At 43.1% G+C, this 24,353-nt stretch overlaps 1 protein-coding gene and 1 non-coding gene across 2 annotated transcripts; one reads left to right on the top strand and one right to left on the bottom strand.

Moving 5' to 3' along the window:
• Positions 1-3,517: 3,517 nt before the first annotated feature.
• Positions 3,518-4,802, bottom strand: LOC149105733 (uncharacterized). Its single transcript, XM_089271203.1, has one exon. The coding sequence runs from the start codon at positions 4,798-4,800 to the stop codon at positions 3,979-3,981; it is 822 nt and encodes a 273-aa protein (XP_089127329.1). The 5' UTR covers positions 4,801-4,802; the 3' UTR covers positions 3,518-3,978.
• A 2,055-nt stretch (positions 4,803-6,857) lies between these two features.
• On the top strand, positions 6,858-6,929 carry Trnah-gug (transfer RNA histidin (anticodon GUG)). Its single transcript has one exon. It is a non-coding gene; the product is annotated as a tRNA-His (tRNA).
• Positions 6,930-24,353: the final 17,424 nt, after the last annotated feature.

The following is a 24,353-nucleotide window of genomic DNA, read 5'->3' as shown; positions in this document are numbered from 1 at the left end:
ACACCACTCACGTTGTAAAATACCTCCTTGAGGTCTTCAGTGTCGAATGAGGCTCTTCCCACCGTATAGATGTTCGAAGTAGGTTGATCAACTCGTCGCCATAATGTGAAAGCCAATACAACCTTAGCTTCACCTTCTTCATTAGACAGGGATGAGATCGTCACTCTCGCGTCAGGTAGAGAGATGCTACTCATTCCCACTCTCCATCCTCCGTCTCCATTCAGGCGTAAGGGGTGTGGTAACCTGATCTTGAAATGGTTCGACTTGTTGTCCGGGAACTCGCTCTTACTGCTGTGACTGGGTAAGCTGACGTAAAAATCACTCATCCTTTCTTGAAATGCAACGTGATCGTGGTCACGCCCGACGCAAAGTCCACCAGTCGTCCGTCGTTCTCAGATACCTGCGTCTCTACAATGTCCAAAAAGGTCGTGCGCACCGGTAGATATAGGATGTGTCTCGGTTGAAGGTCGATCACGTCAGGATCGTAACGAACCTGTTTCAACAGGTCCGTGACTTGATTCCCCGTCACCATACTCTGTCCCACATTCGAATACACGAACAAGGAACGACGCTCGTGACCGAACGCCTCTTCGTAACTGCGATCCAAATCTGTGAACACCCAATTGATGAAACAACTCAAATGAAGGTGTCGGGGTCGATCTTGTAAAATGTCTCGTCCCCGTCATTCTGAGCTATGATCAAGTCCGTGGCCGTGGGTACGACTTCCTTGGGAAATTCTTTCCTCAGGTGGGGTCCCAAGACGTAACCCGGTTGTCAGTTTTGCAAGGTTCCCATTTTGACCCGTTTCATCTTCTTGGCCAATTCGATGCCGATGTTCATCTGCGGGTAGACGCGTTTACCGTTGATCAGGAGGCTGAGGCACGTTCTCGAATTGTCCAGGACGCATTCTCCATGCTCGGCCCGATGCATGACCGTGTACAGCAATTCGGTGGGATCGTCGGGTTTGCTCTTTTTCTTGTACATCGTCACATCGGCATCCGTTCGATCTCTCATCCTACGCATGTATCGATCTCGTATCGCGTTCATCAACTCGGTACCGGTCCTCGGCGTGAACTCCAAATCGCCCTCTCGCGTCGCTGAAGAGACCCGACTGTATAGGTTTATGGAGGCGTTCACCATGTCGATCCACCAGATTTCAAACAGAAGAGAATCTTTCAAGTCCATCTTTCGCGTCGCGGACGGAAACGAGAGGTCGCTGATACCCACTTTCCATCCCGGCTCTCTCAACTGCAACGGGTTTGGTAGACGTTTCTTGAAACCGTGGGCCTTGTTGTCCGGGAACTCGCTCGTGCTGGCATTGCTCATCAGTTGCACGTAAAAGTTGTCGACAGACTCATTCATCCTTAAAGTGTAATGTCACCGACGTCACGCCCGAGGTAAAGTCCACCAGTCTTCCGTCGTTCTCGGCCAATTGCACCTCCACTATATCCAAGACGTTGCTGCGCACGGGTTTATATTGAATCTGAGTCGGTTCGTACGTCGTCTTGAGTGAGTCGTGGGGGACTTCTCTCAAGATATCCGTGACTCGATTCCCCGTGATGGTGCTACGACCCACATTCGAATACAGGTACATGGGACTGCGAGGCGGAGGGAGGTCCGGATGAACGACGACTCCGCGCTGATAGGTCTTGGCGTATTTCCTCGTCCAAGTAACATAAGCGCCAGTTGCAATAGGGACTGAGCTGTAACGTCCCGTGGCTGTCCAAATTCCAAAATTCACGAGATCGATTGCTGTCATGGTTGGTCCAGTCTTTCTTGAAATCAGTCGGGACTTTGTCGTTGGGAAAGATCTTGATCATATTCACGTTCAAGTGAACGGAGTAATACGATTCCTCGCGAATCAAACCCAACTTCTTGACCAGTTTAGTACCAAAATACACTCTGGGACGTTTTCTGTCTCCGGACTCGGCGAGGAACGTGTCGGTGTTGTCGATAATCAAATCGTTCCCCTCCCATCGGAACACGGGGTAATATTTTTTCCCGTTCGGTGCTTGTAGACTTTCGTTGGCGTGATCCATGTAATGATACAGGCGTTCGTGAAAACGATTGATGAGGTATTGCATGAGAGATCTGCCACTCGTCACTTTGTGTCGGTCACGGTTCAGTTCCTTTCCGCTGACGTAAAATGTGACGGGGTAACGATATGGACTCCACGTAATCCCGTCGTCTAGCAACCTGAACGTTTCAATGGTCCAGTCCATACCGAACACGTAGTCGTCGTCGTCAAAGTCGTGCGCTTGAGAGACTGGTACTTGATGCGGTCGTGACGGAGGAATCGGGTAAGACACGCTCGCCAATCCACTTTCCATTCCTTGTCGGATTCAAACAGGAGCGGATACGGCAGACGGTTCTTGAAACTGTGGGCCTTGTTGTCCGTGAACTCGCTCGTACTGGCATTGCTCATCAACTGCACGTAAAAGTCTTTCATTTTTTCGTCTCTGGCTTTTGGGTCACGTACAAGCCTTTTTTATCCACCCAACTGTCGTACTTGACTGGCCAACCTTTCCAACGCACCAAGACTTTATCCCCTTTTCGTTTGACGATCTTGTCGATGCGGAACAGATCGTCATCTTTCACGTCCACCTTTTGCAAATCTTGCACGTAAAACGTACCCTCGACCGCCGTGCCGTCCCATTCTTCCACCTTGTACGTGGTGACCTTCCCAGGACGCACTCGGCGTATCACAAACACCTCCTCGGTCCACCCGGGTAAATACCCTTTCTTGAATCGACGGAACTTCTTGTTCAGTCTCACACGATCCCCGACTTTGAGTTGCGGTTTCTTCAATTTCCCTTTTTTCTTTTTTCCGTAAAGAGTCTCCCACACGTCCTCGCTATTGGCTAAAGTCACTTGATCGGGAGCCATCTTGATACTGCGATGATACGATCGATTGTACCCTCGGACCAGATCTTGTAACACGGGCACATACGTCATCGTATTCTTCACGGTGAAGTACCGGTACAAACGTTCTTTCAGGGTCCGATTGAACCGTTCCACTACACTGGATTTTGTATCCCCGCGCGTCGAAAAATGATGAATGCCTTTCTGCTTCATCAAATCCTGAAACGTCTTGTTGTAGAATTCCTTCCCGTCGTCCGTCTGGAGATTGATGGGTTTTCTACCTCCTTTCAAGATCTTTGCCATGGCTTCCGTCACCGCTTTACCCGTCTTGCTCTTCAAGGGCTGGACCCAGGCGTGCTTGGAAAACACGTCCACCACCGTCAAGAGATAACGATACCCTTTATTGTACCTCGAAATATTGATCACCTCGATCAGGTCAGCCGTCCACTGCTCGTCGATGCCGAACACCACCACCGGGACCGTGGGAAACCGACGTCTGGGTTTGTGCAACGTGTACCCCAAATCCCGTTGCAGGACCTCGCGAGCACGTCATACCGAGATCTTATTGGCCTGGGCGAATCGCGTCAGACCGCCCAGACTACCGGGTCTGGAAGGATCCCGGTACTGTCCCAGTAACGTCCCGGTCGAAAGTGGCTTTTGCTTCTTCTTTTGACCTTTCTTCATAGTCGATAAAGTTTGTACACGCACTGTCTCCACAACTCGAAACGTTGCTCCCGTACCTCGAGATAGTTCTTAAATGAATCGGGTTGCCGTTTCAACCACAAGATATAAACGACAAAACGCATCACGTTGGGTTCGACATCGGTATAGTCAAACACCTCCAAGGGCGAATCGCTGAAATGGTAGGGGATGGGTTCACCCTTACCGTATCACTCGTAGACACTAGTGCACTTGGAACACAAGGTCGTCCAACACCATCGATCGGCTATGGTCGTACACATTCTCGAGATCAAGCAACTCAAGACATGAGACATAATGATTTGAACCCAATTTTTATTTCCACTTTCTTATATGTACAAAAACGTCGTGCCTGATTGGTTCTTACGTAAAAATCGACTCTGATTGGATAACACGAAAAAGAAGGCGAAAAAAGACTTAGTCTGAATCTGAAAAGTAATGAGCATAGTTCGTGTTCTTACATTCTTGACCGTACTCATTATCACAGTCTTCCTCATAGGTATCCATGGCATAATATTTACAATTTCTCCAATCACATTTACCGGGTCTCCACTTCAGGGCTTCCTCCTCGTCCCCCTTCACATAGAATGCTTGACGCATACTCTCTCTACACTCACCACACAGGTCATCCTCGTCCGCTTCAAGGGCACGGAAGAAAAACCGATCCTTCCACAGATCACGCTGACGCATGATATCGTAGATCAACTCTTCCAACTTCAGACACGTTTCCTTGTGAGCGCACCTGTTGAAAGTCAGTATCTCCTCCACCCTGGGACTCTGGTCTGACTCCCTCACCCGTCGTGACAGGTCGCGAGCGAACCGCAAGGGTTCAAACAGATCACGGATGACATCGCTCATCATGTACGTGAGGTGATCTGTGGCGATCAAACAGGCACGCTCGGCGTCCAGGGTGGGATCCCGACAATGAATGAATTTGAATTGACCGCTACCACTTCTGTACATCACGCGACACCACTCACCACAGAACAAAAACACGTGTTCGTTCTTCTTCATCATCTCCAAAATCGTACCACCCCAGTCAGGACGACGTCTCATCAAGAGCTCAAAAGACCACAGACTATCGGGTATTTGACCTAACGGTTCGAAGAGATTGTCAAAAATGTACAGGTCCACCTTGACATCCGGAATGGCATCGAGATCTCTTAAAGTGTGTACCTTCTGATCCACGATCTGCTCCACGAGGTCCCGAATCTGGTTCGAGTTGCTATAGTAAGTCATCTTGAAACCCACCCTCAGACAAACTCGTTAAACTTCTTTCCTTTTCGATCCGCTCGCTTCGTGATCTCCAAGCCCGACAAATGAGGATAGCAACTACGGTCGCACCAGTCAATCAAGTGCCTCTGGAGCCTATAGTACAAAGGAGAGACAAGACGTAACTCCAATTCAATTATCCTCCCGTGTAACGGTCTTTCGCCTTCTTTTTTGATTGTATCCAAAACGTCAGAAGCTCGATTCAACTGCTGTCTCAGATCTTCAAGGATCTCTTCAAAGTCCTTGTCAGTCAAAATCCTACAGGTCATCACCGCGTCAAGAGCAAGTCGAGAATGATTCGCTGCGTCCAACGGGCTCCTTTGATACCTGCGTCGTGGATCCACTTTCACTCCGTACTTTCCCGGATCACGTGCCCACTTCAGATCCCGCCAATCGGAACGAAGACCGTCACATGATCCCATCACACCACACGTCACTGATTGGTCGTCAAAAACGTCCATAAAGTCGAACCACGCATTCCATCACGAGTCTCTTTTCAGCAGAAGTCGTCATGGATTCACACGTCGAACCCGTCAGGAAAAAGAAAAAATCGTCCAAAAAGAAACTGGAACTGCTCTTACCCAAGAGAGTGGAAGGAGAAGTAGGAGGTAAACAACTACAATCCACTTTAGATAGATGGTTATTCAAAAAACCTCGTGCCAGACTCCGTTTCAACGAACGCGTCCTCTTCAAAGAAATCACCCTGGACTCGGTCAGTTGGACCACCGTCCCTCTCAAAGGCTTCTCGCGACCCTGGAGCGCCTTTTCGATCCAACGCCAAGAAGTCAAAAGCCAAATGAAAAGTAACCATGACAAGCGAAGGCAAAGACCGACCCCCAAGAACGTGCGAAAAAGCACCCACATCCTAGAAACCATGCGACGTGAAAACACCTTGTTGGGATACTAACTCGTTCTCTATCTTCACAGAGTCAAAGCTACCTGCCATTCAAGGCGGATGCATGACCGTGATCAGAGACTCACCTCCTTGAACCGTGCAAGTCCTGGAAGCCATGGGACTCGACAAATTCAAGAAAGACGACCTCGTAGAAGTATCACCTGAAGTGGATGACCGAGGAGAATTCACCGAAGTCCAAGTGTTGGAGGAATTCGACCCCGATCAGTTCCTGAACCAACTGAAACCACAAGATCCCACTTGCCCGCATTGTATGGTACCCATGGAATATGGAAGCGTGCGAACCCCAGACGGTGGTACCTGGTGGGAGTATTACCGATGCCCCTCTTCCAGATTCTACACCAAGTGTTATGTGACCTGTGGCGTCAAAGAGGTGGGCACTTACCTGAGACGCGTCGAAGAACAGACCCACCCCTGCTACAGGAACATCGACCCGGCTCGTTTCCGATGTCTATGCAGCAAGTCCCTGGTCTTAGCCACCTCCCACTCCCAGTCCAACCCAGACAGGCTCTATCTCAAGTGTCCCAAGCGTACCTGCAAGTTCTTTCAATGGATCGACGAATACCCACGAGGAGTCGCCGAAGCCATACTGATCAATGGACAGGCCCCAAACTAAGAAAAAGACAGACAGTTTTTTGTAAAAACACACTCTGATTTTTATTTCACACTATTTACACGTTGGGTAATTTGTCCTCTGCGTCGATCATGGCTCGCATCGTTACTTGATCACAATGGTTGAAAGTACTATAATAATCGTTTATTGATTGATATCCCGAAGAAAAAGAGGGCGCCGGTCAATAGGACCGTGCACACGTCCCACCCTGTAATAAGTGGAATGACCAATAAAAAGTTGTTTTTGTTCTATTTTCAGACTCCATGTCTCGATTTCCTAACCCTCAATGTCTATGGTGCAAGGAAGGATACACTTTCAAACACAGTATCAGAGACTACTTCCTGACACCCTGTTGCGACCAATTCTTTCACGGAACCTGTAAAGCCCTCCACACTGAGCGGTTGAAACCCTCCGAAAGACTCTGCCCTCATTGCAAAGCCGTGAATTTCGGACTGCCTCCCGATGACAATCCCAAAACCAAGTCCTAAAGAGGTAAGCGCTTCGATGGTCTAATGGTTAAGACGTTGAGTTGTGGCCTCAAAGACCCAGGTTCGATTCCTGGTCGGGGCATTAAATTTTTTCTTTTTTCTTTTTAGAGACCCCTGGCCTGTAAAATCCGTTTGGACGAACCCCACCCCGACGAAAAAATCACACAACAAACCATGTACATTCTCTCGTTAAAGGATCTTTATTAGTGTTACAGGCATGAATAAAAATGTTTTTTCACTCCTCTGATTCTGGTGGTGGTGGTGATTTTTTTACAATTTGTTTGATAAATGCTCGGTACGCCAACTCGTCTCGGTCCTCCCAACTGCTCTTCCACGCTTCCCATCCGTCCTCAAATCCATCCGACAACTTCTCCAAACACACAGGGTCTTTAAACGAGATGGACTGGTCATCAAACATCTTCTCAGACAGCATGCTTCTGAACCTCATCACCTCATCCGCCAGCTTCACCACCTCTTTCCTCAGAACGACATCCATAGCGTGAGAAACGGCGCATTTCATTATCTTTCCAAGAATACCGTCATGAACAGCATCCATCACCCTCGCGGCAAGTTCTTCTATCTTCTCCTCTTCAGAAACACTATTCACCTTCGTCTCGCTCTCCTCTGAAGACATCTTCTAGTCGCCTAGCTCAAAACAACAATACTCACTCGACACTCACGCAAACCCTTTTATTCCCATCCGAACCTCGATTTCATGCACGTGACAGCCTCGATCTCATGGATTGGCTATCGCCTTATTTGGACATGCGCGTCACAACCTCGATTTCAGGTTGTCCCATCTGCGCATGCGTACCATTTTTAACCCCCGGCAGCCATCTTGGATTTACAAATTTAAGAGAATGTATGGGAAAATAGTGGTCACGTGGTATCATCCCTGCCTCCTGATTGGTTAGGGCCCAGGTAAGCGTGCTATACTACTGTCATGCACCTTGTCAACGTCCCTGGCTTGCCCTGCCCATTCCTAGTCTGTAACTTGGAGGACGCGGCTTGCCACGCAGCCAAGCAGCTGGAACCTGCAGATCCTGGATTGCTCCTCACGCAGGAAAAGGCCGGACTCTTCAGCACCTGGCTGCTAAGAGAGGGGCTGGATAGTGACCCAGTTGGAAAGCAAACCCTTTCAAGGCCAGGGACCTCTCGAGGTAAACATCTATGGCTTTACAAGGAACTTAGAACTCTTAATTCCATTCTTTGCCTCGCCCAGAGGTCTCGAGTTAAGGTGGGAAAAATGCTACACTGCACTAGGTAAAGTAGTCCCAACCATTCTTTACTGCGACCACATTATTATTATTTTAAGTTAATATGGAGTATTGTTGTGGAAATATTGTGAATTGCTCGCTTCCAAGCCTTTCAAATCTATTTTGGTTTAGTAATAATGAACTCGTTGTTCCTAGTTTTGTTCACCAATATATTCATTGTAAGGATTTAGAATACATGTAATCGCTTTCAGGTAGTATTATTATAACTGACAAGAAAATATAGAAAAGCCAACAGGAGTAAAACAATAAAAATGCAAACAAGATATAAATTCCCAACCATATTTATTCGTTGTGATAATGGCTAAAAAGTTAATGGTAATGTTTTGAGAAATAGGTGTTGGGTCATTCGAAATATAATATTGGAATATTTTAGGTGTATAAAAAATGTTGCCTTATCGTTGTTGATGTGTACGCAGGTGCTGCGTTTCCTAGGAACTAGTTCTTCAGTGAAATATGCATAAATTACTTGACCGTTGTTAAACTGGAAATGGTGCCATGTAATCTAACTATTTTGAAAATTTAGTGTCTACTTCAATAATTTGTAGCCGATTCTTGGTAGGATGCCTTGGTACATTCATGTTCTGCGAGCACCGTTGCTGCACTGCATGTTTTCGGTTTAGCTGCGTTGTCCAGCAACTCGTTTGTTTACGCGCGGGTGTCGATCGAAAAAATGAAGTAAAAATTGAAATCTGGATTTTGGAAGCGCTCTTTTTGGAAGTAGTCGCGTTAGACTCCTTAACTTATTTTCAGTCTCCTGTCCAATTTTTCAGTCAAACCTTGCCCTTTTTACTGAACTTTTCAAGGAGTTTGATAACGACGTTTAAATTAATTTATTCCTAATTCACACTTCTACCCAAATAAAGAAAAGATTCCTAACAATAGCAGCGGCACCTCATTAGAGGATGTTTGTACCAAGAGCACGTCCAGTTAATGAGATGGATAGTTTTAACTGGAAATCCCGCCCACGAAGCTGGGAGTTTGTAAACCTATTTCTTGTAACACTTATGTTGTATGAAATATTTAACAACAACGTTTATCTTTCAACTTAGTGTTATCCTAAACTTTTAATCGGTAAGAACGAAGATTGTAACTTTTATATTGCTCACGTTACCTTATTTAGGTCAGCCACTTTAGAATAGTCGGTTAAAATCAAGGTAGAAAACGTTTTAGTCAACCTCGATAACCTCGAAGGAAAATATGCTAAGTAGCTTGGTGCGCAGTCGCAACAGAACCTTATTTGAACTGCGCATGATATTACGTTAGCCTAATTGACAGATTGACATTGAATTGATGGATGACGTGGTTGTCCATTTAAAAGGAACGTGACGAATTAACTCCTTGTAGTTGTAGTAATTGCTGTAACCAGTCAAGAGCAACAAGTAAGAGAACGTTGTGAGTATTGTACCCAAGTCATCAATAGTGGAAATAAAAAGAGAAGCAACCAAACAAAGAGTGTTGGAGTGATCAGCTAATTTCCCCAAAGGTCGCTTCAACAAGCTTTACAGTTAACAACTAGAAATCTTAAGTTATTATTTTTCTTTGTACAGTGCCAATTCTTTGTACACCTGAACATATACAATGCCGTTTCACTAACTTTCATTTAGAAGAAAAAAAGGTCGTTATCAGGTCATTAGAGTTTCTTTTCGTTACTAATATCTAATTTCCGCTTGCTCGGAAGCTAGCCAGCTGAACTATATTTCAGTAATGAAGTTTTATTAGTTTCCTCAGAAGTTAGCCAGCTGAACTATTTTTTAGTAATGGAGTTTTATTACTTTCTATTTATGGGATAATGTTCCCTTTCTGTTAGTCACACCAATTTCCTAAATATGTGGAAATTCCATTGGGCCAAAAAAAATTTTGCCTTAGGTTCTTTTATTTATTTCTTTTGCCCTCATTTTGTGTGTGCAAGTGCGCCTTATCCACGTGTTCCCTCAGTTCAGCTGCAGTTCCTAAAATTTTCATATCTACTTGTAAATTAAACTTTTCGGTTTCTGTGTTGAGTATCTGCTCTCCTATTCATGTGTATTGTATTCATTTTCACCTATTCATGTCCAAACCTTACATCCCCTATAAAATCAGGTCTATTTGAGATCACTTTCACTTTTTTTTCTCTTGACACCGCTATTTAATCCGTGTTATCTCGGTATTTTCAACAATGTCCGCTCTTTCGTTTGTTGTGGAATGCGACGGTTTCCAAGTTGGAAATGACAACTTCTCCTTAAAGTGCCTGGCCGTGGTTTGGGGCCGTACGAGGACGACTTATTACCATATCTTCTACACTAACTCACTACTGTCCAAAGGACCAGACGCCTTACGGACATATTGATTCCAGACATTACACCATGGTCTTGCCCTGGCCTCGGCAGGCCTCGCGCAGGCAATGGCCCATCCAGTGCTAATGCATGCCGTCCTGGGGGCGTTTTACGACCTGTCCGAATGGGGAGATGTTGCTCCAGCCCAGGTTATCATGTGAGTGAAAGGTATGCAAAAGACATCACTAGTATTTTCAACAATGTCCGCTCTTTCGTTCGTTGTGGAATGCGACGGTTTCCAAGTTGGAAATGACAACTTCTGGTAAACATTGGGAGACAGAGCTTTTCAGGTAGCTGCTCCTTTCCTATGGAATAAGCTGCCAAGGTCCGCGTGCGAAGCAACGAACTTAGAATCTTTTAAGACTTTAATTAAGACATTTTTATTTAAGGAATCATTTCAGTTATCTTAGCATATCTATATCTTCATTTGTAATTATCTTTTACCCATTTAATTAAATATGTTTTATGATTCTGATAGGAAGATTTGTAAAATTTTAGTTATTAATTACTTTTGTGATGCGCTTTTGAATATTTTATAGAAAAGGCGCAATACAAATAATAAATGTTATTGTTATTGTTATTGTTAGTAATGCACCTTGTCAATGTCCCTGTTTTACGACCTATCTGAACGAGGAGATGTTGCCCCAGCCCAGGTTATCATGTGGGTGAAAGGTACGCAAAAGACATCACTAGTAATGCACCTTGTCAATGTACCTGGTTTGCCCTGCCCATTCCTAGTCCATAACTTGGAAGACGTGGCTTGCCATGTAGCCAAGCAGCTGGAACCTGCAGATCCTGGACCGCTCCTCACCCCGGATAAGGCCATACTCTTCAGCACCTGGCTGCTAACGGAGGGGCTGGATAGCGACCCAGTTGGAAGGTAAACCCTTTAAAGACCAAGGACCTCTCGAGGTAAACATCTACGGCTGTACAAGGAACTTTGAACTCTTAATTCTGTTCTTTGCCCTGCCCGGAGGTCTCGAATTAAGGTGGGAGGAGTGCTATGGAGCAAGAGGTGAAGTAGTTTCAACCGTTCTTTACCGTGACCGCATTATTATTATTTTAAGTTAATATTTAGTGTCGTTGTGGAAATATTGTGAGTTGCTTGCTTCCAAGCCTTTAAAATGTATTTTGGTTTAGTGATAGGGAACTTGTTGTTCCTAGTTTTGTTCACCAATCTGTTCATTGTTAGGATTCAGAATGCATGTAATAGCTTTAAGGAAACATTATAACCGACAAGAAAATATAGAAAAGCCAAGAGGAGCTCCTTTACAGTTAACAACTAGGAATTCTTTTTTGTACATTGCCGATTGTTTGTACACCTGAACGTGTGCAATGACGTTTCACTAATTTTCATTTTGAAGACAAATAGCTATCAGGTCATTCGCGTTTCTTTTATTATTAAAATCTATGTTCTGATCCCTCGAAAGCCAGCCAGCAAGGCAGTTAAAAAAGGGAATACAATGGCCCTGCAGATTCTAGCTGACGGAGTTTGGGGTGGCAATGACAGTGAATTCGCAACATAGCACCGACTCTATGTCCACAGGTTTTGGTTGACTTCTCCTGGAGTGCCTCAAGATCACACCACGGAAGAACTCTTCTACGATAGCTGATCATGTAGTGATAAGGTCAGCAGTATGGTCATCAAATTTGTTGGCATTAATTCCAATGATACCTCAAGCAATAAACACATAACTTGAGAGAGGGAAATTAGCTACATTCACAATCTAAATGAATGCAGTCCCCTCAAAATTCCAACCCCACTCACTTATCCAAATCAAGGCTGGTAATTAACTATGTAATTTTTACATGCCCTTTTTTTCCAGGAAAAAACTTGTGACTATTCATAGAACAGAGTACAGACAAGAAGCTGTGTTGTGTCTTGGAGCAAAACCTAATTGTGAACTTCCCTTTTTTGGTTCCATTTAAAAAATAAAAAATCTGCACTGTGGCCCAGTATCTTATCTTGGAAGATTATTTAACCCCATATCTGCTACATTACATGATGGACGAGGCAACCTGTAGAAGTCCAAAGACTTGCGAAGAGATTGAACTTCTGTATGTGGCAGGGTATCAGTACCTGGCCAAGCCTTTGTCTATCCTTGCTTGCAATTTGGTCCTATTTTGTAACCTTCAAATTAACCGCTATAAAACCACAGATCTTGTCGAGGCTTTCCACAATTGTTCCTGATCTCGCCAGAATCGTTAGTTCCTGTCCTTGTGTTTTCAAGTGTTCTCTTTTTACACCTATGGCTTGTTTACCAATCATCGCCCGAGCCGATGGCTTTCACCATGCCGGTGGAGATTTTTTCTACAAGGCGTTGGTGTTAGTCGACACGAGGACCGGTTTGTATCAGCTACGCCGATTTGAGTCGCCTGACCTCTTGGCTCACGACCGCGATCACTTACTGACCTACCGAGTCCAGTCCGCACAACACGGCTGGCACCAAAACTCCGCTGGATTGCCACAATGTGCCGTTGAAACACCGCTCCTGACTTTCTTGCAGGATGCGCTTCTCAACGCATTGGAAGTGGGGCACCCAGTACCTACGTCGATCGTTCTTTGGACGAAAGGCCACGAAATGTTAACTCGCTTCTCCATGCTGTCCTTGGCCCTGGCGCCGTTGCCAGTCCCCTTGTTGGTCAAAAACTTGGAGGACCTTGATTGCCCCCCTGCTCGATCTCTCACAGAGCTAAACCCCGACGAAACGCCCACCACCGTTTCCAAGGCCTTGGCCTTTGCCAGATGGATGGAGGACCAACATTTGGCCTAACTCCCATCTCCAAATCGCCGCGGACGGCTCAAATTAAGGCCGTAGGAGTGTTACGAGGAAATTGTAAGGAACTTTGGAAATTCACCGTAAGAACATTATATCTCGGTTTGCTGCGTATTGTCAGCTGTCTGTCTCTTTCTTAGTCAGTTTTATTCGTTTCATGCAACAGGATAATTGTGTTTTGCCTCTTCACAATTTAGTATTGATTATTCACCTAAACGTATTGTCTTTTCGCTTAATTTTAGTATTAGCTATTTTAGGGTTCGCTTCGCTTTGTTTAACTATATTTAGGATTCCCTTCGCTTTGTGTAACTATATTTTGGGATTCGCTTCGCTTGTTGAAATTATATTTATTCAATTTGATGTTTCCATAGTTAGCATGTTAAAAGAATACACACAAAAGCCAACAGCACCTATTTAGCCAAAAATAACCTGTTGAACTATTATTTTGTTCATGTAATATTCGAAATTACAAAAAGGCGTGATTTAAAATAATAGCTGGTTCTTTTAACTTCCGAACTTTTTGTGTCACTTATTTTTAGTAATAGCGGTTGTTTTGGTTTATTACCGTAGCTAATTACTTAAGAGTTCCGCGCTTGTCGCATTTCTAAAATGTGTTACATATTCTCAGTATTTAATTTAGTTTTCGGAGTGTTTTACTAAATGAGTCTCTTGCCGATCTCGCCTCTGCTGTTCACTTGAATAGGATTAATTAACTACCTGTTGGTCGCTGACTTATCGCGTTTTAATTGTGAATATATTTGCTGACACATCCAGTTTCTTTAATTAATGTTTTAGTTTCTTAATATATTTGAGGTGCCATTGGTCAGCAAGAAACCGCTCGTTAACACTTCAAAATTTATCACTATTCACTAGTTTTAATTTCGTTCGGTAGTTTTAATTTAGTATAATTTTAGTTGTAACTTTCTCCGCCAAGCAACGAACACTTTTAACAATAACTCGGAAAGTTAAGTTAGAATTTTTATCAGGTTGCGCTATCCTCAAAGGACTTGTAATCACTTTTCACATTCTGGTGTTTGCGCTCTTATTATACTCTGTTAACAGTAGACGCTTGTACAAATCGTATATAAACAACCGAACTTGTTATGCTTTTTCGATTACAAACTAATTCGGAATAAATTGCTGTTGGAACCAAGCCGAGTTGTTGCTGTTGCTGTCCGTCCAGTTCGTGGTTAGATCCCGGTACCCTAGAGTGTAACGGCTCTTCCTTGCAAGCGAGTGCCCCGTTTGAGTCTAATTTTCCCCGCAAGTTTCGTCGCAGTCGTCTCGTATCTCAAGTTCGAAGTTCGCCCGTTTTCCCGTACGCCCACAAGGAAAAACCTACCGTTACATGAAGGAACTGGAAGAGCTTGATGTGGGAAACAACAAACTGACAGTTTTATCATCACACATGAAACATCTCAATAAACTGTAGTACTGATATGAGCATAGGAAGGTTGTCATTGATCCCTGAAGCCGTTCCTGACTTGACTTAATTGGAGGAACTTGACTTGTCAGTTAATTATATGGAAAGAGTTACTGTACCAACACGTACTAGCAACCTGACAAACCTCAAAAGGCTGAAATTATTCCACAACCACTTCCTCACCACTGGTAAATAAAATAAACTGATTGAGCTAAGTGCAAGTAGAAAAGAGTTCTCAGTTCTACCTTGAAACATTTCACACCTCAAGAAAATCTGGCGACTGGGCTTGAGTAATAACCAGAAACTAATTTTTGTAAGCTTTGGTCATCCTTACCACAAGTTGAGTGATATTTGGCACTCTCACAATGGGTGCATTTTCAAATCATGAGTTTATTTCCCTGTACACAATGGAAGTACACAAAGCCTTGACCTCTTTGTTATACTTAACTGAGACTGATGACCTTTTACGACATCTGGCACACATTTCTCGCAAGAACTGGGTTAGCTATGCCGACCTTCCTCGCTTTCTGACTGCCGATTTGTCAATCAAGCTTGCCTCTGTCCCTTCCCTGCAAACACTCTTGACGCTTTAAGAGATGGTTTTCCACTGCTCAGAACCTTTGATTGACTACCACCTTGTCAACTCCAGAAACCTTCAATTACATCTTTTGTTCACTCTTGTAACATTGGATCAAGGTACTGCTATTTGCATAATGGAATCGTTAGTCCCATCGTCTTATCAAATTAACGGCAACTGTTTTGGCGGAACAATAACGCGGCATGATCTGGTCTTACTGACCTGTGATAACAAAAGGTATGTTCTCAAACAAGCCGAGCTAGACCTATGCTTCAAAGAAGACACCCCACTTCTGTGCCCAGCTGATGTCCTGTCCACTGTGGAAAACCTGTTGTGGCTTGGTCTCAAGTGGACACCCCAAACTAAGCTTTCTTTTCACCATGCCCATTCCCCGTTGCCCAAGTGTCATAACTTAAGACCACTTGTTCATCTCGGGGGGCATTATTATTTGTCCACCATTTTAAACAACATTTCTATTCACACTAACAACAGTTCAAGGTTATTAAGGTTACTGCCATTCCGCATTTATCATTTCCCATGTAATGTATGGTTTTCACACCAACGTACCGGGTGGGGACGTTGCCCCAAGCGACTGAGTTTTCAATTTCCTTTGTTCCATAACGGGCAATTTTAGTTCGTACCTTGGGTTTCCCTCCCCTTCCAAAATAACACTACATCTCCCATACCCAATTTTGTCATTCCTACACCGTTGCGCATTGATAATTCGACTCTTCAGTCCCTCAATACCACTTATGACACCCTAGACCAAGATTTGACCCGTCGGCTACAAAAAGTACAACAGGATATCAAGGACATTCATCAAGTTTCCCACCAGAGTTTGTTTACAGTGCTAATTTTACCTTTGTCTTGCTTTTACCATCTGCAACTTTATTGTTTTGGTCATTTTTTTAACACATACTGTCCAAAAAGCCCTCAGGTCCTGTCCCGCCGATGTCTCCTCCTTGCCCTCTGGAAAGCATTCCCCTTACCTCTCAATCAACCTCAACCTCTTAAGCACGGCAATCACTGCCTTGCGTTCTTTTTATTTTTATATTTTTTCCCCATTTCGCCCTCATCTTTGCATATGGGAGTGTCCCTTAGCTCACATGTTCCGTCAGTTCAGCTGCAGTTGGTGAAATTTTCATATCTACCCACGAATTAAACTTTTCGGTTTCTGTGTTCAGCATCTGTTCCCCTATTCATGTGTATTGTGTTCATTTCCTGCTATTCATGGCCGATCTCATTCTTTCCATCCCCTATAAAATCATGTTCATCTGAGAGCTAGTCACTACCAATTTCTTCGTTCTCTACGCTGCTATTTCATCCATTTACTGTATTTCGACAATGTCAGCTCTTTCGTTCGTTGTCGAATGTGATAGTTTCCAACGCGGAACTGATGACTTCCACTTAAAGTGCCTGGCAGTGGCTTGTGGCCGTACAAGGACTACTTATTACTGCATTTTCGACACAAGTTCGTTGCTGTCTAAGGGACCGGAAGCCTTTAAGACGTATCTTCACTAAACGTTGCACCATGGTCTGGCCCTGGCCTCGGCAGGCCTCCCGCAGGGAATGGCCAGTTCAGTGCTAATGCACGCTGTGCTGGAGGTGTTTATCGTCCTATCAGAAAGAGGAGATCTTGCACCAGCCCAGGTTCTCATCTGGTAAAAGGTACGACTAAAACATCCTTTGTCACACACCTGGTCAATGTTCCTGGGTTGCCTTGTGCTTTTATAGTTTGAAACTTGGAGGACGTGGCATGTCCCACAGCTAAGCAGTTGGAACCCGTAGATCCTTGCCCGCTCCTCACCTAAGAAAAAGCTTGCCTTTTCAGCACCTGGCTGCTCACCGAGGGGCTGGATAGAGACCCTGTCGGACGACGAACCCTCTAGTGCACGGCCTGATCTCCCGAGGTAAACCACTTACGACCGCATGAGGAACTCATAGAACTCTTAATTCCATTCTTTATCTTGCCCGGAGGTCTTGAATTAAGATGGGAGGAATGCTACGGAGCAATAGGCGAAGTAGTCCCAACCGTTCTTTACCGCGACCGCATTATTGTTATTTTAAGTTCACTCCAAGTATTGTTATGAAAATATTGTAAATTGCTTGCTTCCAAGCCCTTAAAATGTAATTTGGTTTAGTAATAGGGAGCTTGTGGATCTCAGTTTTGTTCACCAGTTTGTTCATTGTTGGGATTTGGAATGCATGTAATCGCTTTCAAGAAATATTATAACCGACAAGAAAATATAGAAAAAAAACCAATGTTAGCCTCTTTTCGGTTACCAACTAGAAATCTTAAGTTACTGTTCTACTTTGTACATTGCCGATTCTTTGTGCACATGAACCTGTGCAACGCTGTTTCACTAACTTTCATTTAGAAAACAAATAGTTCATTATCAGGTCATCATTAAAATCTACCTTCTGTTTCCTCAGAAGCTAGCCAGCTGAACTATTTTAATTCCCTAGGTTTGTTCTATCTTAATTTCAACCTGTGAATTTTAATCTTAGCTCTCTATTTTTAATTTTGGGAACTTCGTAGTGTTGATTAGAATTCGCTATCTTAATTAAGTACTTTTCTCTCGTATTGTTTGGTAGAAGTTACATTATCATATCGTAAACACTTGACATGTAAAGGATGAGATACAAGCAAGTACGTTTGTAAAGCTTTTTCGATTACATGGATCACGATTGCGATTACGCTTATAACGTCGATTACAAAGATCATTGTTGTCGAGTGCACAATAAACTACTGTTGGATCAAGTTGTCTCTTCCTTGACATCCATAGTGAAGACCATTGAAGTAGATCCTCGTGTACCAGGAAATCGTGATGAATTTCCGTTCCCGCAGGCAAGCAGTGCTCTCCAGAGTTAGATTCCCCCAGTTGTCAGTTCAAGTGTCCGTTCAGTCTGAAATTTTCAGTGTTTGCAGGAAAAACTCATCACAAACGGACATGCACTTCTGTACCTTCTAAAAGATACATTTCTCTTTACGTTCCGGACTAGCTCCTACAACCCCAAAACTTTTTAAGAGTTGTGTCTTCATTGGGAATAACCTCCCAAACCCCCAACTCCACCTGGATAGGGAGACTTTTAATAACATGTCTGGTAGTGTGCAGTACCCCATGTGTTTACCTAGCTCATCTGCACTTCAAGAAATTCTAATATCCACCTGTGAGTTAAACTTTTCGGTTTTTGTATTTTGCATCTGCTTACCAATTCATGTATATTTTATCCATTTCCCACTATTCATGCCCATTTCTATTCTTTACATCCCCTATAAAATCATGTTCATTTGAGACCTAGTCACTACCAATTTGTTTGTTCTCGATGCCGCTGTTTATCTGTTAATCTTGCAACAATCAGTCAAGTCCACTCTTTCCTTCATTGTGAAATGTGATGGGCTCCAGCATGGAACCGCAACTTTTTAATAAAGTGTCTAGCAGTGACTTGTGGCCAAACACGGACCACTTACTATCATCTCTAGAATATGTCCCATTAATAAACCGACCAGATGCCTCGCGTATGCAACGATATCAAACAATGCACCATGTTTTGGCCCTGGCGGCGGCAGATCTTCCACAAGGCATGGCCCATTCTGTCATAACGCACACAGCAGATTTTAAAGCGAGTGATCCAGTGATAGTTACTTATGAACTCATCAAGTCTGATTTAGAGGCTGAAGTGGAACAGGACCTACCCACACCCTTTGACTCAGACGCACAGGTCCCCCACAATGTAGACACTACTCAAACAATAGAATGCACTCCAGGCCCTGTTGTCATCTCCGCTTATACTCCTGACAACTGGGACATTGTTTGACGGTTAAGCACAAAATAGACACAGGATTGTCCTCCTATGTTTTAGGTCTTATCACAGCTCTCCCACTAACAAGGAAGGAATAGAAAAACAAATCGGCGAGATGCTGGACATCAGTGTCCCCTTGGGCTGCCCCAGTGGTATTAGTTAGGAAATCTGATGATGCTATGTGCTTTTGTGTAGACTACAGAAACCTAAATAAAATAACTAGAAAAGAAAGCCTTCCCTCACCAAGAATTTCAGAAGCCTTAGATGCTACCAGATTTATCTCGTATGTAAAATCAATACAAGCTTCGCTTGAAATGATTTTTATATTTGTTATATTTTAACATACTTAACAAAAGTTAAGGAAGTAATCAAACAGTTGTAGGTATTTCTGTATATAGTGGAGGAGGGAGAATATCTCAGCCGAGGAGCTCAGGTCAAGCACATTTCTACAAATTATAAAGGAGAAAGGGCTTTAGATTTGAGGAGAGGGTTGACAAAAGTTCTTGAAGCTGTTACTGACCTGATTGAATTGGAGGAACTTCAGTTGTCAGGTAATTATATGAAAGAATTACCACCAAGTAGAAACAAGATAAAAGATCTCAAAAGGCTAAAATTATTCCTTAACCAGTTGAGAGAACTTCCTAGCTGTATTTGTGAATTGAGTAACCTGGCCGTGCTTAGTGTGAGTAACAACCAGTTGTCTGTTCTACCTTCAAACATTAAACACCTCAAGAAACTCCAAAACCTGTATCTGAGTGACAACTAGTTGACCACATTGCCTGATGAGATTGGTGAACTGAAGGAGCTGGTAGAGCTTAATGGAATGAGTGATTAATATAACATTACTTTGCAACGAGTTGGTGTAAATTCCATCAATTAGCAAAATGACTATGTGAAAGGCAACAATCATTTCATATTATTAAATACATTTTTGTTTAATGAAGCAAAAAAAAAATAGTTTTGAAGTTACCTTGGCAACTGACCTTGGCTGGCAAAATATTTTGAAGTAACTTTAGCAACTGATCACGGCTGTAGCCAATCAATAAGTGCCAAATTTCTTGCCAGCTGGCACAAAATGCATTCATACTCGACCAGCTGGCAAGAATCATGTCAAAAACTGAAGTCTGTCTGGAAATTTGGCAGAAGTAGACAATATGCCTTCTTTGGACCTGCGGACTGCCAGATGTGAGGCCACATATGAAAAGATACAAGAGTCCATCATTATCATAGAATCTTTAATGGGGAGCGAGGAGGAAGCCTTTACCTTCAACTTTCAAGACGCAGTCTTAAGCCTTGCTTCTTTGGACAGGTCGGCAGTCAAACACAGAATCTCTACAATAATGGATATTTTAATAGAATACAAGAAAATGTTGAAGAATGAGAAGTCACGCAGGCGATTGGCAAGGCAGATCATGACATAGCACGAACCGAGGATGAAGAAAGAGCAGCTGTTAGTGAGCAGAATAAATCAGAGAATGGGACATCATTCCTGTCTTTAAAAGAAAGTTATCCAATGGGGCAAACATTAGTGCATGGTTTAACTGACACTACATAAGCAGACTACTGTTAGTGTTTGGATTTCATTTTTGTGACAAGCATTGAAGTAAACAACTCAGTGACTACTAGTTTACATACAACTTCAGTCAAAGGTTAGGTGCCAACATTGTTGTATCTTGTCTGAACAGAAAGCAATCATTTAGTAAGTGTCTTGTTCTGAGGTGGTTCCTCCACTCGTTTAACATACAAAAGAGTTGAGAGCTGTGGCAGGAAAGCAACGTAAACCCTGAAATCAACAGATAAACATGGCCAGTTGCTCATGTAAGAGTTTGCATCAAAATGATCCTGACAATTCATGCAATTTGCTTTATTGTCAGGGCATTCTCTGTGCTCTGTGCACTCCCTGTAGCAGTAGACTTAAGATGAGAGCAGTGAAGAGTCGTCATAGTAATATCTGAACATGCCAGAAAGAGAAACAGTGGGAAAACGCTCTTCAGGGTTAGGCTTACCACTGTCTAGTTTCTCGAACCTCCTAGAATGTGACTCGTCTTAGGCGGTATTTTACATACGCCACTGGCCTTGTAACATGTCCTTTTACTCGCAACGGACAGGTCTAGGAACATGTCCCTCCACATTACGCTTTTCAATTCCACTGTTCTAAAATTCTCATTTTTCTTATATTCCCTGGCAAGATGTTTCAACACACAAATTTACACTTGCTGTACCTGGCATCTCTATTCCTAAAGATTTTACTCTATATAATTCCACATTACAGTATTTGGACCAAACCTATGATTCTTTAGATCGCGATTTGACGTTACATCAGGCCCAATTTAACCTCAATGTCCATAATCTTGATGTTAGCAGCACTACAACTGTTAACAATATTTTCACCTACACCACCTTTGCATTTACAGTACTAAATTTCATTGCCCTCTTGGTTCTTTTCGGTCGTTTTCAATAGCTGTCTTCCACTTCCAGCTACAACCCACAAGTCTCATTAGCTATTCCTTTATCCTCCCATACCGATATATCCACTTTGGACTGACACTTTTCCCCAACAACACTTCTTACAAAATAAAAGGTCCACCTTTACCATGCTCCATCTCTCGAGCTTAACTTTATTGAATTTTGCACCTTTGAATTTCCCGTTATAAAGTTGCCACATTACACATTCTCTTGGCCTTGCTGTCCTTTATTCACTTTACTATTTATACCAGTCCATTTTTCTATTTCGCTACCTTTTCTTAGTGCTGTCACCCCGTGCTCCTTGCCTTCCCCTTCTCAACAGAATGTTGGCCCCAAACTATTTGGATCTCACCATCACTATCGATGGCTTCCAGCACAGAGAAGAAGACTTCGTTCTCAAAGCTATGGCCATCGTAAGCCACCACACACAATGGACAAAAACATACAATTCGGATTTCCTCCTCAAGCAGCCCAAAGCTAACTTGATAACGTATCACAGACAGACTGCACTCCATGGCCATCCACAGCTAAAGTAGGGAGCAGCGCAGTTTTCTGCCCCAAAACACCTACTGACGCCCTGTGCAGTCTGCAACACCACTGGTTGGACACCAAGAAGATGCCTGTACCAGCCCTTCATCTCTGGACAAAGGGCATCCAGAATTGCCACTTCCTGGAAGTGTTACTATCTCAGGGTACATGAATTAACAATCTGGATGACCTCACTTACCCCTCCATCAAGACGTTTGCCCTGCCTACTGAGCACTAGAAATTCGAAACATTGGCCTCTTGATTCTAAGCAAAACACTAATCCCAAGAGCGGATCCCGGACCACAGGAAGACATTCTAAACATTATTACCTTAAGTTATTTCACTTGTTTTTCTTGAACTTTTTGAATTCATAATTTTCCAAGTCATAGTTTGCCTATCTTCTTTGGACTTCCGAGGTCATTGTATTTCAGCTTGTTTGGTTTATGCGGCAGTCCAGGCACAAAAAAATACAATACAAAATTAGAAAACGTTAAAACCAACAACAAAAAAACTTTCTTTTTGCCTTGCTGTTGTAATTGATGATATTACTTTGATTGTAGTTTTAATTTTAATTGCTTGACTCAGGAGAGTTTCAAGCTAAGGTTGGAGTTTGTGAGGAGAGGAAATCAGATAACTTAGTATGTTTTACATAATTGCTTTTGCTATCAGAAATTACAGAAATCTAACATAGATACATTTGTTTTAGTTCATTTTGCATTTCTAAGTTACAGGTTTCTGTTCGAGTTCATTAACTGTAACAGACACATGCAATTTTGTTGTAAGATCATAACTGTAATAAGCGCTGAACTGTAATTACTGTTAAACAATAAAAATGCAAGCAATGATGCGTTACACATATTTATTTATTTCCTACTTTAAACAATAAGGGAAACTTATTTTTGGTGTTGGAAACTTATAATACTTACAGATATAAATTATTGTCTTGGGATATTTTTAAAACGAATTCGAGGGTTTATCATGGAAAAAGATAACGTTGGTAAACTGGAAACTAAGTTGGGCATTACGGCCACCCGTAACTCACCTACCTGTCAGTTATTTTGGTAAGCGCGACCGTAATCCAATTAGGATTCTCGATATTGTCTTAGTTCTCTCATACGCTAATTAATTGTAGAACTATAATTTAAGTAGAAGTAAAATATATCCATCGAACAGCGAGAACCAATGCTAGATATCCGTTACCTTTCACTAGTACTTTTTAGGCACCTGCCAGTTTTAGCTTTCCACCTGTTGTTTTAGTCGCCCGCGCGTTGCGCGTCACTAGACAAGGCTATGATCTTATTTTCATTACTCAGACCTTTGAATGCTTCGCTAGATTTCGACCTAGCCCAAAATGTCCCTTTCTCGTCTATCTCATTAGCTATTCATTCCCATAACCAATCCGTCTAGTCAAAAGCACGTTTAATTATTACTGAAGTTTTACTGAGGTAACCACCGATACCCTCCATTGGTTCTGTGCCTGGAAATCCACACCTAGAGTGGTAGATTTAGCTTAATTTAGCACTGATGTAAAGCGTTAGATAACTTCCTGTAAACTAGCTAACAAAAAGAGTTGTAAAACTGTAAAAAGTCAGAGAGAGTTTTAGAGATTGCTGAAAGCTGGTGTTGAAAAATGATGTGAAGCTGAAGTTAAACATTAAATCCAGAGCCAACCATACTTGGTGAGTGTTGATTAGTAACCATCCTGAAGAGTGTTGGACTGGGAAGCTAATTCCCTACGAAAACCTGGTCCAACAAGGTGGTGGAGAATCCGGGTATTAACGATCGCCTTGTTTATGACTGGCCGTGGCCGGGGAGTTTTTCAACAGTCAAGACCGACGCTACGGTTACCACATTCTTGCCCACGAGTCCTACAGCTCGCAGCTTACGCCTGTTATTGGGAACGCCAAGCGACGTTTTGGACAAGGCCACGACGGCGGTAAAAAGGAGGTTAGTCAAACTCAATAACCAACAAAACAAACCAACCATAGTTTATTGAACTGAACATTGCGCAGTTATCGCGACGACTTAGTGAGGACGCGCACCGCCTTGGGGAGCTTTCCAGGAAAACCGAGACCAGTCAAGCAGGACAACCGAGACCAGTCAAGCAAGAACGGAGTGACAAAAAAAGAAGACAGCCAAGAAGCGATTTGAAAGAAGAATTAATGTAAGACTGTTATTCCAGTGACTGTTTTAATTTCTATTTATCTCACTTCTAATTATATGTTTGTAGTCATAATTAGCTATTAATAGCACTTATTTATTATTGTCATCAATTATGGCGCCATCGCAATCTTATGTCCGAGCACTCTGAGAAGGAGTAATAAGAACAGTGACTAATGACG

The sequence above is a fragment of the Orbicella faveolata genome, unplaced genomic scaffold, assembly GCF_042242905.1.
Source record: "Orbicella faveolata isolate gen_17 unplaced genomic scaffold, um_ofav_v1 contig_34, whole genome shotgun sequence".
Classification (NCBI taxonomy): Eukaryota; Metazoa; Cnidaria; class Anthozoa; order Scleractinia; family Merulinidae; genus Orbicella; species Orbicella faveolata.
This window is presented reverse-complemented; position numbering and strand designations above follow the sequence as displayed.

Bases quoted from the DNA above. Each gene is read 5' to 3' on its own strand.
- LOC149105733 (XM_089271203.1), bottom strand. From the start codon at position 4,800: ATGACTTACTATAGCAACTCGAACCAGATTCGGGACCTCGTGGAGCAG.